The sequence below is a fragment of the Mytilus trossulus genome, chromosome 2 (assembly GCF_036588685.1).
Source record: "Mytilus trossulus isolate FHL-02 chromosome 2, PNRI_Mtr1.1.1.hap1, whole genome shotgun sequence".
Taxonomy (NCBI): Eukaryota; Metazoa; Mollusca; class Bivalvia; order Mytilida; family Mytilidae; genus Mytilus; species Mytilus trossulus.
Window position 1 is genome coordinate 81299957 of NC_086374.1, and position 12712 is coordinate 81312668.

The window sequence follows — 12712 nt, forward strand, 5'->3', positions numbered from 1 at the left end:
CCTACCTTTTGTATGATTGAAAGGAAGTATAAAATATAAACTTAAGAGTTACAGAACAACACAATAACAGAGAAATTACAATACCATGTGCTAAGGTTTTAAATAGATATAGGAAGATGTGGTATGAGTGCCAATGAGACAACTCTCCATCCAAATAACAATTTATAAAAGTTAACCACGCATTATGGGTCAAGGTACGGCCTTCAACACAGAGCCTTGGCTCACACCGACTAGCAAGCTATAAAGGGTCCCAAAAATTACTAGTGTAAAATCATTCAAACAGAAAAATCAACGGTCTAATGTTTATGTTTAAAGAACGTATGTAAGCTACATCAACCGTGACCATGTATGCTAAAAGCATTCGTGTATGCTACAGCGGAAGCACTTATACACCCAGCACATGTTCATATGCTACTCACAATTAAAGCATCTTACCAGAAGCACTTATACACCCAACACACGTACATATGCTACTCACAAAGCATCTTGCCAGAAACACTCATATATGCTACGCCAAACTCATTTATATATGCTACGCCTAACGCACTTAAAACCAGATGCTCCGCGAGCGCAGTTTTATACGACCACAGAGGTTGAACCCTGAACGGTTGGGGCAAGTATGGACACAACATTCAAGCTGGATTCAGCTCTAAATTTGGATTGTGATTAAATACTTGACACAGCATAGGTTTCTGACACAGAATGAATGTGGTCTAATGAACTTAAAATATTTTTTTTGCCTTTGAGCAATTCACTATGCTGTTGAATATTAATCCTCTCAAAAAAATGTTTGAAGAAATTTTCTTTTTATTTATGAAATCTGAAATGAAAAAAATTGACCCCCCCCCCAATTTTTTTTCACATCCCCCTTTCCCTTATTTCAAAACTGATCTCAATTCAAATTTCTAATGAAGTTTGCAACAATAACTACTCATTTAAATACATCATAAAATATTAAAATGTAAAAAAGTGCTTGTTATCACTGAATGGTAAAGATTGTTTTAATCTATCAGTTGGTAGTAAAAGTGAATATACATTGAATATTGTATAAAACAATGATTTAAGTTGATTCAACTACTATTCTGGACAAAGAAAGATAACTCCAATTGAAATCCAATTGGAATTTCTTGCTATTGCACAATATTGTGCAATTATATATTTCTAGCTATTGTGCAATACTGTGCAATTGAAAATATTTGCTATTGCACAATACTGTGCAATTGAAGATTTCTTGCTATTGCACAATACTGTGCAATTGAAGATTTCTTGCTATTGCTGAATACTGTGCAATTGAAAATTTCTTGCTATTGCACAATACTTAATATAATTTTGGATCCTGATTTGGACCAACTTGAAAACTGGGCCCATAATCAAAAATCTAAGTACATGGTTAGATTCAGCATATCAAAGAGGCCCAAGAATTCAATTTTTGTTAAAATCAAACTTAATTTAATTTTGGACCCTTTGGACTTTAATGTAGACCAATTTTAAAACGGGACCAAAAATTAAGAATCTACATACACAGTTAGATTTGGCATATCAAAGAACCCCAATTATTCAATTTTTGATGAAATCAAACAAAGTTTTATTTTGGACCCCGATTTGGACCAACTTGAAAACTGGGCCAATAATAAAAAAATCTAAGTACATTTTTAGATTCAGCATATCAAAGAACCCCAAGGATTCAATTTTTGTTAAAATCAAACTAAGTTTAATTTTGGACCCTTTGGACCTTAATGTAGACCAATTTGAAAACGAGACCAAAATTAAGAATCTACATACAAAGTTAGATTCGGCATATTAAATAACCCCAATTATTCAATTTTTGATGAAATCAAACAAAGTTTAATTTTGGACCCTTTATTCCTAAACTGTTTGGACCAAAACTCCCAAAATCAATACCAACCTTCCTTTTATGGTCATAAACCTTGTGTTTAAATTTCATAGATTTCTATTTACTTATACTAAAGTTATGGTGCGAAAACCAAGAAAAATGCTTATTTGGGTCCCTTTTTGGCCCCTTATTCCTAAACTGTTGGGACATAAACTCCCAAAATCAATACCAAAATTTCTTTTGTGGTCATAAACATTGTTTAAATTTCATTGATTTCTATTTACTTAAACTAAAGTTATTGTGCGAAAACCAAGAATAATGCTTATTTGGGCCCCTTTTTGGCCCCCAATTCCTAAACTGTTCGAACCAAAACTCCCAAAATCAATCCCAACCTTTCTTTTGTGGTCATAAACCTTGTGTCAAAATTTCATAGATTTCTATTAACTTAAACTAAAGTTATAGTGCGAAAACCAAGAAAATGCTTATTTGGGCCCTTTTTGGCCCCTAATTCCTAAAATGTTGGGACCAAAACTCCCAAAATCAATCCCAACCTTCCTTTTGTGTTCATAAACCTTGTGTTAAATTTCATAGATTTCTATTCACTTTTACTAAAGTTAGAGTGCGAAAAATAAAACTATTCGGACGACGACGATGACACCAACGTGATAGCAATATATGACGAAATTTTTTTCAAATTTTGCGGTCGTATAAAAACAACCCATGTTTACAAGTACGCTATAGTAATATGCCCTTATATATGCTACACTAAAAGCAATATGTAATCTTCACTAGAATACTTTTATATACCTCACTTAAAGCACATGTTTTTCCTAAATCAAAAACACATATGTTTGATATATCCAAGACACTTCATTTAAAGCACTAAAATATGCTTCACCCAACGCATGTGAGTTTGCTAAATAAAAAGCATTTCTATATGATACACTAAAAGCATGTATGCATGATACACTAAAAGCATGTATGCATGATACACTTATAACATTTATACTTATACTATGCGCTGTTGGCTTTGCTCATTGCTGTAGGCCGTGAGGCGACCTATAAATGTTAATTTCTGGGTCATTTATCCTATTGAAGAGAGTTGTCTCCCTTGCAATCATACCACGTCTTCTTTTTTTTATATTCAACAAAAGCACTGATGTAGACTTCGCTGATTACAACATGTATGCTACATCAAAAGAACCTTATGATTGTTTTAGATTTGACAATTGTTTAAGACCTTCACATAAACCTCCATATCATGATTTGTTTTTAGACTTGAACACTATTTAAAAACCTCCTCAATTATTTTTTAACCTTGATCCCTTGTTAAAGACATACAATGGAGCCTCCTTCTGAATGTTTGTTTTTATGTTTTCGAGTTTATGATTTTTTATAAGCTACACATAACACACCAATATATGCTACATCAAAATACCTATGTTTGCTACAGTAAACGCTGGTTTATGTGCTTCATCAAAGGCACAAATACATTTATATATGCTACAGGAAAAACACTTATATATATGCAAACCGGTATTCAAAAAAAATTATAGTATGCTACATCAAAACATTTATATAAGCTACTGCACATGTAAACATCTATGCCACTCACACCTGTCTATGCTGCATGGATCATACTGACGTATGCTACACCAAATACACTTACATATGCTACAGCATACATGTACTAATGAAGTATAATACACCAAACAAACTAGCATATGCTATTACACTCATTGATGTATATCCGCAATCTGAAATCCCCATCAAAGTCTGAAAATAACAACAAAACATTGAGACCTTTTTTTTGTCTAAACAATTTCAGTTTTAATGGTGACCTTATGTTCGATGGTTTGATATATCTACTGACTCTAATGAAGCTTCTTGATTTGTTTTAAACCTATACACTTGTTAAAATCTTCTCCAGAACATCCTTCATAAACTTTTTTCAGACTTGAACACTTGTTAAAGACCTTTACAATGTTTGTTTTAGACCTTACCGCTTGGCTAAGACATTCACAATGTTTGTTTTTACCTTGAACACTTGTTAAACATGTTAAAGACCTTCAAATAAACTTTTTTCTGAATGTCTGTTTTAGACTTGAACACTTGTTAAAGACCTTCAAAGGAACCTCTTACTGGATGTCTATTTTAGACTTGAACACTTGTTTAAGACCTTTACAGGAACCTCTTACTGAATGTTTGTTTAAGACTTGAACACTTGTTAAAGACCTTCAAAGGAACCTCTTACTGGATGTCTATTTTAGACTTTAACACTTGTTAAAGACCTTCACAGGAACCTCTTACTGAATGTTTGTTTTAGACTTGAACACTTGTTAAAGACCTTCAAAGGAACCTCTTACTGGATGTCTATTTTATACTTGAACACTTGTTAAAGACCTTCATAGGAACCTCTTACCGAATGTTTGTTTTAGACTTGAATGCTTGTTTTAGACTTGAACACTTGTTGAAGACATTCACAGGAGCCTCAATCCTAATATTTGTTTTAGACTTGAACACTTGTTAAAGACCTTCATAGGAACCTCTTACTGAATGTCTGTTTTAGACTTGAACACTTGTTAAAGACCTTCAAAGGAACCTCTTACTGGATGTCTATTTTAGACTTGAACACTTGTTTAAGACCTTTACAGGAACCTATTACTGAATGTTTGTTTTAGACTTGAACACGTGTTAAAGACCTTCAAAGGAACCTCTTACTGGATGTCTATTTTAGACTTGAACACTTGTTAAAGACCTTCACAGGAACCTCTTACTGAATGTTTGTTTTAGACTTGAACACTTGTTAAAGACCTTCAAAGGAACCTCTTACTGGATGTCTATTTTATACTTGAACACTTGTTAAAGACCTTCATAGGAACCTCTTACCGAATGTTTGTTTTAGACTTGAATGCTTGTTTTAGACTTGAACACTTGTTGAAGACATTCACAGGAGCCTCAATCCTAATATTTGTTTTAGACTTGAACACTTGTTAAAGACCTTCATAGGAACCTCTTACCGAATGTCTGTTTTAGACTTGAACACTTGTTAAAGACCTTCAAAGGAACCTCTTACTGGATGTCTATTTTAGACTTGAACACTTGTTTAAGACCTTTACAGGAACCTCTTACTGAATGTTTGTTTTAGACTTGAACACTTGTTAAAGACCTTCAACGGAACCTCTTACTGGATGTCTATTTTAGACTTGAACACTTGTTAAAGACCTTCACAGGAACCTCTTACTGAATGTTTGTTTTAGACTTGAACACTTGTTAAAGACCTTCAAAGGAACCTCTTACTGGATGTCTATTTTATACTTGAACACTTGTTAAAGACCTTCATAGGAACCTCTTACCGAATGTTTGTTTTAGACTTGAATGCTTGTTTTAGACTTGAACACTTGTTGAAGACATTCACAGGAGCCTCAATCCTAATATTTGTTTTAGACTTAAATACTTGTTAAAGACCTTCACGTGAACCTCTTACTGAATGTTTATTTGAGAATTGAACACTTGTTAAATACCTTTACAAGAACTCCTCATTGTTTGTTTAAGACTTGAAAATTTGCTAAAGACCTTCACACGAACCTTACTCCTAATGTATGTTTTAGACTTGAACACCTGATAAAGACCTTTAATGAACATCACTCTTAATGTTTGTCTGAGACTTTACAATTGTTAAAAAGATCTTCACAATTTTTGAATGATTGTTTAGACTTCAACAATTGTTTAAAAGACCTTCACATAAAGTTCCTTTAAAAAGGTTAGTTTTAAATTTTAACACTTATTAAAGACCTCCTCACTATTTGTTTAGACTTGAAAACCTATTAAAGACCTTCACAGGAGCCTTACTCCTAATGTTTATTTTAGCCTTGAACACTTGTTAAAGACCTTCAATTGACCCCTTCTGAATGTTTGTTTTTAACTTGAACACTTGTTAAAGACCCTCAAGGGAACCTCCTTTTCAAAGTTTGTTAGACTTGAACACTTCTTTTACAATGTATCAATGTGGATCTATAGAAGAACAACTTAGCTAAGAATGAGATCACTTGACCCCCCTTTTTGACAATAGAAGCTTTATTGAACTTTTACAATACCTTATTTCCCCCTCTTTTTTTATAGATGAGTATTAGAATCCCTATTGCTCATTATTTATCCAATAAAACCTTGGTTTTTTGTACATGTATTTCAAACTCAGTTGGGTCATACTTTTAACAATATTTTAGTCAACTCTATGAAAGTGAATATCTTATCTGCACAGGTAGGTCTAAAACCTCAATGTTGTTTAATTATTACATGTATAAGTGTAAATATGTCTTTAAATGAACTATAACTGACCTTCATTTTGTAAGCTTTCAACTACATGTATTTTAAAAATAACTATTAATAAGGTAAATTTGTTATTCATGTTTACTGATCAGACTTCATTTTCATTGTAGGCAATATAACGCAGTCATTAATTAAAATTAAAAGTTTATTAAGCCATTACCGCACAGCAAACATATACACATTATAAAGTGCTTTTGGGAAACCTTTCTGTTTTCTATCTAATATTATTTTGAGACCGGCTTTTTCTATGAGAGATCTGAGATTGTCTAAACTTCTAGTATAACTACTGTCTTCTGAGTCAAACTCTCGCTCATCAGAGGTTACATTTTCTTTAACAAAAATCAAACCATTTTCTGAAAGTCCTTTTTGACATCTTTGAAAGAACTTTATTAAATCGTCATCTTTCAAATGTCCTAAAACCCATTGACACCAAATCACATTATAATGTCCTTCTGCTGGACAAAAGTCTTGTAATCCAGAACAAAATCGGTTCTTGACTTTTGAAAATTCTTCTCCAATAAAAGCTGGTGCCTGGTCTAAGAAATTCTGGCTGAGCTCCACCATGTCAACTTCTTTGAAGATTGGTAATAAAAGTCTTTTTGTAATTCTGCCTATTCCTGCCCCACAGTCTAAGGCCCTGGTTGTTTCAGTTTCTCCTCCACCCATCTACAAAATAGTTAAAATTCATTTGATTTCTTGCCTAAAACTAGTGATAGTACTCCATACTTTATCCTTTTTTTCATGTACATATCTTTCAAAAAAATGTTAAAAAAGTCAAACATCATCAAGATCCAATAAGGTACATTCAACTTATTTACACAACTTCTATTTTGGGGAGATTTTAAAGAAAAAAAATCTTTATTTTTACTTCAAAATACTTATTTCTGTTTGTTATAAGGCTTCAGATACAAATGTAGTTACCTTATAGTTAGTATGATAAAAGACTGCTCAGAAGACACTTAGTTATTTACTGTTTACATGGTTAACTAATACAAAGAAAACAAAAATTGTTGTAGTATATCAAAACCTGATGCTCCGCAGGGTGCAGCTTTATACGACCGCAAATGTTGAACCCTGAACAGTTGGGGTAAGTATGGACACAACATTCAAGCTGGATTCAGCTCTAAATTTGGATTCTGATTAAGTAGTTGACACAGCATAGGTTTTTGACACAGAATGAATGTGGTCTAATGAACTTAAAATTTTTGTTTTACCTTTTAGCAATTCACTATGCTGTTGAAAAAAAATTGAAGAAATTTTCTTTTTATTTATGAAAACTGAAATGAGAAAAATTGCCCCCCCCCCCCCCAAATTTTTTTTTCACATCCCCCTTTGCCTTATTCTAAAACTGATCTCCATTCAAATTTCTAATGGCCCCTAGCAATAACTACTCATTTAAATACATTATAAAATATAAAAATGTAAAAAAAGTGCTTGTTATCACTGAATGGTAAAGATTGTTTTAATTTATCAGTTGGTAGTGAAATTGAAACAAAGTTTAATTTTGGACCAACTTGAAAACTGGGCCAATAATAAAATCCAAGTACATTTTTAGATTCAGCATATCAAAGAACCCCAAGGATTAAATTTTTGTTAAAATCAAACTAAGTTTAATTTTAGACCCTTTCATCCTTTTGGACCTTAATGTAAACCAATTTGAAAACAGGACCATAATTAAGAATCTACATACACAGTTAGATTCTGCATATCAAAGAACCCAATTATTAAATTTTTGATGAAATCAAATAAAGTTTAATTTTGGACCCTTTGCGCCTTATTCCTAAACTGTTGGGACCAAAACTCCCAAAATCAATCCCAACCTTCTTTATATGGTCATAAACCTTGTGTTTAAATATCGTAGATTTCTATTCACTTATACTAAAGTTATGGTGCGAAAACCAAGAAAATGCTTATTTGGGCCCCTTTTGGGCCCCTAATTCCTAAACTGTTTGGACCTCAACTCCCAAAATCAATCCCAACCTTCCTTTTGTGGTCATAAACCTTGTCTTTACATTCCATTGATTTCTATTTACTTATATATATACTAAAGTTGTTGTGCGAAAACCAAGAATAATGCTTATTTGTGCCCTTTTTTGGACCCTAATTCCTAAACTGTAGAAACCAAAACTCCCAAAATCAGTCCCAACCTTCTTTTTGTGGTCATAAACCTTGTGTCAAAATTTCATAGATTTCTATTTACTTTAACTTCTTTTTACAACTTAGGCCGCACTTAAAAATATTTTGGTTTGCCCAAACCCTACCCAAAGATTGAGACAGTGGGTAGGTAGGTAGGCATTTTCTTTTCTTTTTTCAAAAAAAGAAATTTCAGTATCAGATGTTTATTAGTCTTCATGCCTATTTGATAAAAAAAAAACTTCTTCAAATCAGGACAATAAACATGATAAAAGAATTTGAGTAGGCAGCTTTTTTTCTGGGTAGGTAGCGTTTGGGGAAACAAACCTATTATTTATTATGGCCTTATGTGTATATTTTTTTTTACTTAAAAATAACTTGAACAAGTAGCACCCCTGACTGTATGAGGAGAACTACTTCATGTTTAGACATCAATGAATATATTCACAATGCTTATTAAAAGAAGATGTGGTATGATTGCCAATAAGACAACTCTCCACAAGAGGCCAAATGACACAGAAAGTAATAATTATAGGTCACATTACGGCCTTCAACAATGAGCAAAGCCCATACTGCATAGTCAGCTATAAAAGGCCTCAAAATAACAATGTAAAACAATTCAAATGAGAAAACTAACGGCCTTATTTATGTACAAACAAGAATGTGTCCCCAGTACACATATGCCCAATCTGCACAATCATTTTCTATGTTCAGTGGACCGTGAAAATGGGGGAAAATCTCTAATTTGGCATTAAAATTAGAAAAATGATATCATAGGGAACATGTGTATTAAGTTTTAAGTTGATTGGTCTTCAACTTCATAAACTTCATCAAAAACTACCTCGACCAAAAACTTTAACCTGAAGCTGGACGAACGGATGCATGGACGAACAGACCAGAAAAAATAATGGCCATAAATGGCACATAAAAATGAAATAAAAACAAATATGTAACACATAAACAAACTACACACCAGATCCCAGAGTCCAGATAAAGGTCCTATCCCTCTTCAAAATACAAAAAAAATTTAAAATCTTAATTGAATGACAAGGGTCAAAATAACTTAGTCGATTTATACGTCTCGGACTGCTAACTTTAAACAAATGTGACAGTGTTCATAATGGAGTACATGTACATTGGTATCGGGATCGTTCGCCCTGATTACATGTTCGCCCTAGGTTCGTTCGCACTGAGTTTGTTCGCCCTGGTGTTCCGTTCGCCCTGAGTTCGTTCGCCCTATTCTCATTAACGATATGTATAGTTACATTAATGAAAGAAATGCATATTTATATTAAAATTTATGTTTATCTATTAAAAGCTGAATACAGAATATAAATTAAATAAAATTCGTGGCTAAAGATAAACATATAAATAACTTAGTGTTTAGTTGTTTTTTTTGTAGTCTTTGAATCCACAGAACCTTGTCTTTGTAGCAGAGGACAATATTATCAGATTATTACATGGCATTTTTCATATCGCATGTATTATCAGCCCTAGGTTTAATATCAGCCCAAGAGCCGCATGGCTCGAGGGCTGATATTGACCGAGGACTGATAATACATGCGATATGAAAAATGACATGTTATGATCTTTTTATCATATGCTTCAACAGTAAAGAAAAAATAACAGATTACAGCTAATTTCCTAATGCATGTTAAGCAAAACTTTGGTTGGCTTGCTTGCTTTATTTGTATATTTGTTTATACAAGCTTTGTAAATAAGATTGACATCTTTTAACAATATATTTAGTCAAAGTTTAACCTGTATATATAATATTTGAATTTAATTGGGTGTTATCCTAATGATTGTACAATATAAAAATAAAGCAAGCAAGCTAACTAAAGTCTTCCTCTACATGCTTGAGGAAATTAGCTGTAATGTATTGATCCTTTTAAATGTGGTTTCCGAAGTTTAAAGAGTAAAAACGTTTGATACATTCAATATGAAATTTTAATATCATATGCCTCAACAGAGAGAAAAAAAACCAACAGTTTAATATAAAAGAATCGACAAAAAAAACCCAATTCAACAATAGACATAATTATGAACATTGTTTGGAAAAGTCAATTTTTTTAAAGAATTTCTAAATTATGTTTTAGAAAAAATAAAAAAATGCATTTATTAAATAATTTGTTTGTTTGTTTTTAATTATTTTACACGATAAACTTTCCATTATAATTGTTTTATACACTACTTTGTAATGTTTTTCACTGAATACGTAGCGTTGAAGTGTATTTTCCGGAATTGACCGAGTATCACCGGAATGCCATGTGATAATGTTACGGAAAGGCATGTGATATCAATCGAAGCATGTGATAAATTTTTCATATCAGCCCGCTAAGCACCAATTCGAAAAATATGAAATTTACGTCAATTTAATGCTACTATCATACGGTAAAATTTATATGTTATTTAGTCTAAGTATATGATAAGTATAGATTATTACATGGCATTTTTCATATCAAACCCTTTATCGGCCCAAGGTTGAGATACAAATGTATCAGCCCAAGAGCCACAGGCTCGAGGGCTGATATCATGAACGAGGGCCGATAAAGGGTCTGATATGAAAAATGACATGTAATTATCTTTTTATCATATACTTCAGCAGAAGATACAAATGTATACAGACAAGAACTATTAAAATTTAATTTTGTTTGTCTTTGCACTTTCAGAAAATATTTACAGACAACCAAAACAAATTCTTTACTTTTTTTTTTAATTGTTTTATTAATATAGTAAGCATTTAATTTGTTTTGACACAACAACTATCATGTTCTTCAATAATATTGCCACCTCAATTATGTCTTTCAAAACATGTTAAACTTAATTAATTTTTGCTCCTCAACTATTTTGGGAAAAGTCTTATCACTTGCCGTTTTCCGCGTTCTGTTGTCATTTTCAATCAAATTTCCGGAAATGCACAAAGTTGCATGTGATAATTGTCACGGAAATGAACGGAAAGGCATGTGATAACATTCCGGAAGCAGTCAATAAAGGTACCTTTATCAGCCCGCTATGGGAATTCTTAAGAATCTGGTCAATAAAGCTAGTAATCCTTTCATAGCCTTGTGATATTTTCAAATGTTATTGAACTGTAAAATTTTAGTAATATTTTATACAAGTATATGATAAAATAACTTAGTATTCAGTTGTTATACAAAGCAGCAACACGTAATGCATCATAAATAAATATTCGGTGAATTTAAACAGACTTCAACATACAAATAGTTTAGTCTTCAGTTGTTTTACATTTAGAAATACAATGTAGTGCTGAAATCTCGAGACACTTATTTCCCAGAAGCAATATGTAATTCACAAAAACTAATTTCCTAGTAACGTATTTACATACAGATACCAACTTAGTTCTCAATACCTTGAAGTCAAAATATCTTGTAGTCCTGAAATTTACAAGAACTTATAACCTAGTAGCAGCTAGCTGTAGACAACACAATACATCGTACATATTCGGCGAAATTGTCAAGAACTTATAACCTAGTAGCAGCTAGCTGTATACAACACAATACATCGTAAATATTCGGCGAAATTGTAGACTGACTTCAACATATTCAATTAAATACAAACAACACAACACTGTAATAAAAAATAAAAATCAGGGCGAACATACCCAGGGCGAACAGGTATCAGGGCGAATGGTCTCAGGGCGAAACGGAACAAGGGTGAACAGTAACTAGGGCGAACCAAAATCAGGGCGGACGGACCCGGATTCATATACATTCATGATGAATAACAGTTAAATGACGAATGATGTTAACAGTAATTAATGGTTCATTTATAACGCTTATCTATAGAAGATAAAAAAATCGACTGATTTAATGAATTGCTTTAAATCGATTTCCCAAAGTAACAATTATGTTAATTTATACCTCTGACGAATCACAATACAGGTATTTTCACATAAACCGGTAAAAATTAACCAATTTGACTTTTACATGGGTTGCAAAAGATCATGAGACACCTGACTATATAGGGCATTCCTACCTGCATAGCCTATCATGACTATTAATATAATAATTTATAAAGACTAGGTATACTAATTCCATGATTCTGGAAAATTATAATTTATAAAGTTTTACACTACATGTACATGTTTATTATTTACCGTTATAAATGGTCTTATAAACTCTCTTGAACCGTTAATGTCTGTAGGTGAAATCTTTGCAAATCCACCCAACATTCCATCAACTGTTGGAGGAATTGACTCCCAATGTTTCTTGGCATCACCGTAAAATTTTTCTATTCCCTGATCCATGTTGTTCTGGAGACTGGTTTCCTGTTCATTGACTAGATATTTTGCCTTCTACTAACTTGAAGAAACCAGTATAATATTTTAATCTCTATACTAATTATTCTAAAAAATACATATTAATAACTTGTAGTGTATTTATTTGTAATGAA

The 12712-nt window shown here is 32.4% G+C and overlaps 1 protein-coding gene across 1 annotated transcript; it reads right to left on the reverse strand.

The window, feature by feature from the left end:
* Positions 1-6290: 6290 nt before the first annotated feature.
* On the reverse strand, positions 6291-12607 carry LOC134708112 (N-terminal Xaa-Pro-Lys N-methyltransferase 1-A-like). Its single transcript, XM_063568414.1, has 2 exons — positions 12417-12607; positions 6291-6829 (listed from the first exon to the last, which is right to left on the reverse strand). The coding sequence occupies exons 1-2, from the start codon at positions 12564-12566 to the stop codon at positions 6320-6322; spliced, it is 660 nt and encodes a 219-aa protein (XP_063424484.1). The 5' UTR covers positions 12567-12607; the 3' UTR covers positions 6291-6319.
* Between the last annotated feature and the right edge of the window lie 105 nt (positions 12608-12712).

Coding starts and splice junctions, on each gene's coding strand:
- LOC134708112 (XM_063568414.1), bottom strand. CDS start 12,566: ATGGATCAGGGAATAGAAAAATTTTACGGTGATGCCAAGAAACATTGG. Junction 6,830..12,416: donor TTATAAGACCATTTATAACG/GTAAATAATAAA, acceptor ACTATTTTGTAG/ATGGGTGGAGGAGAAACTGA.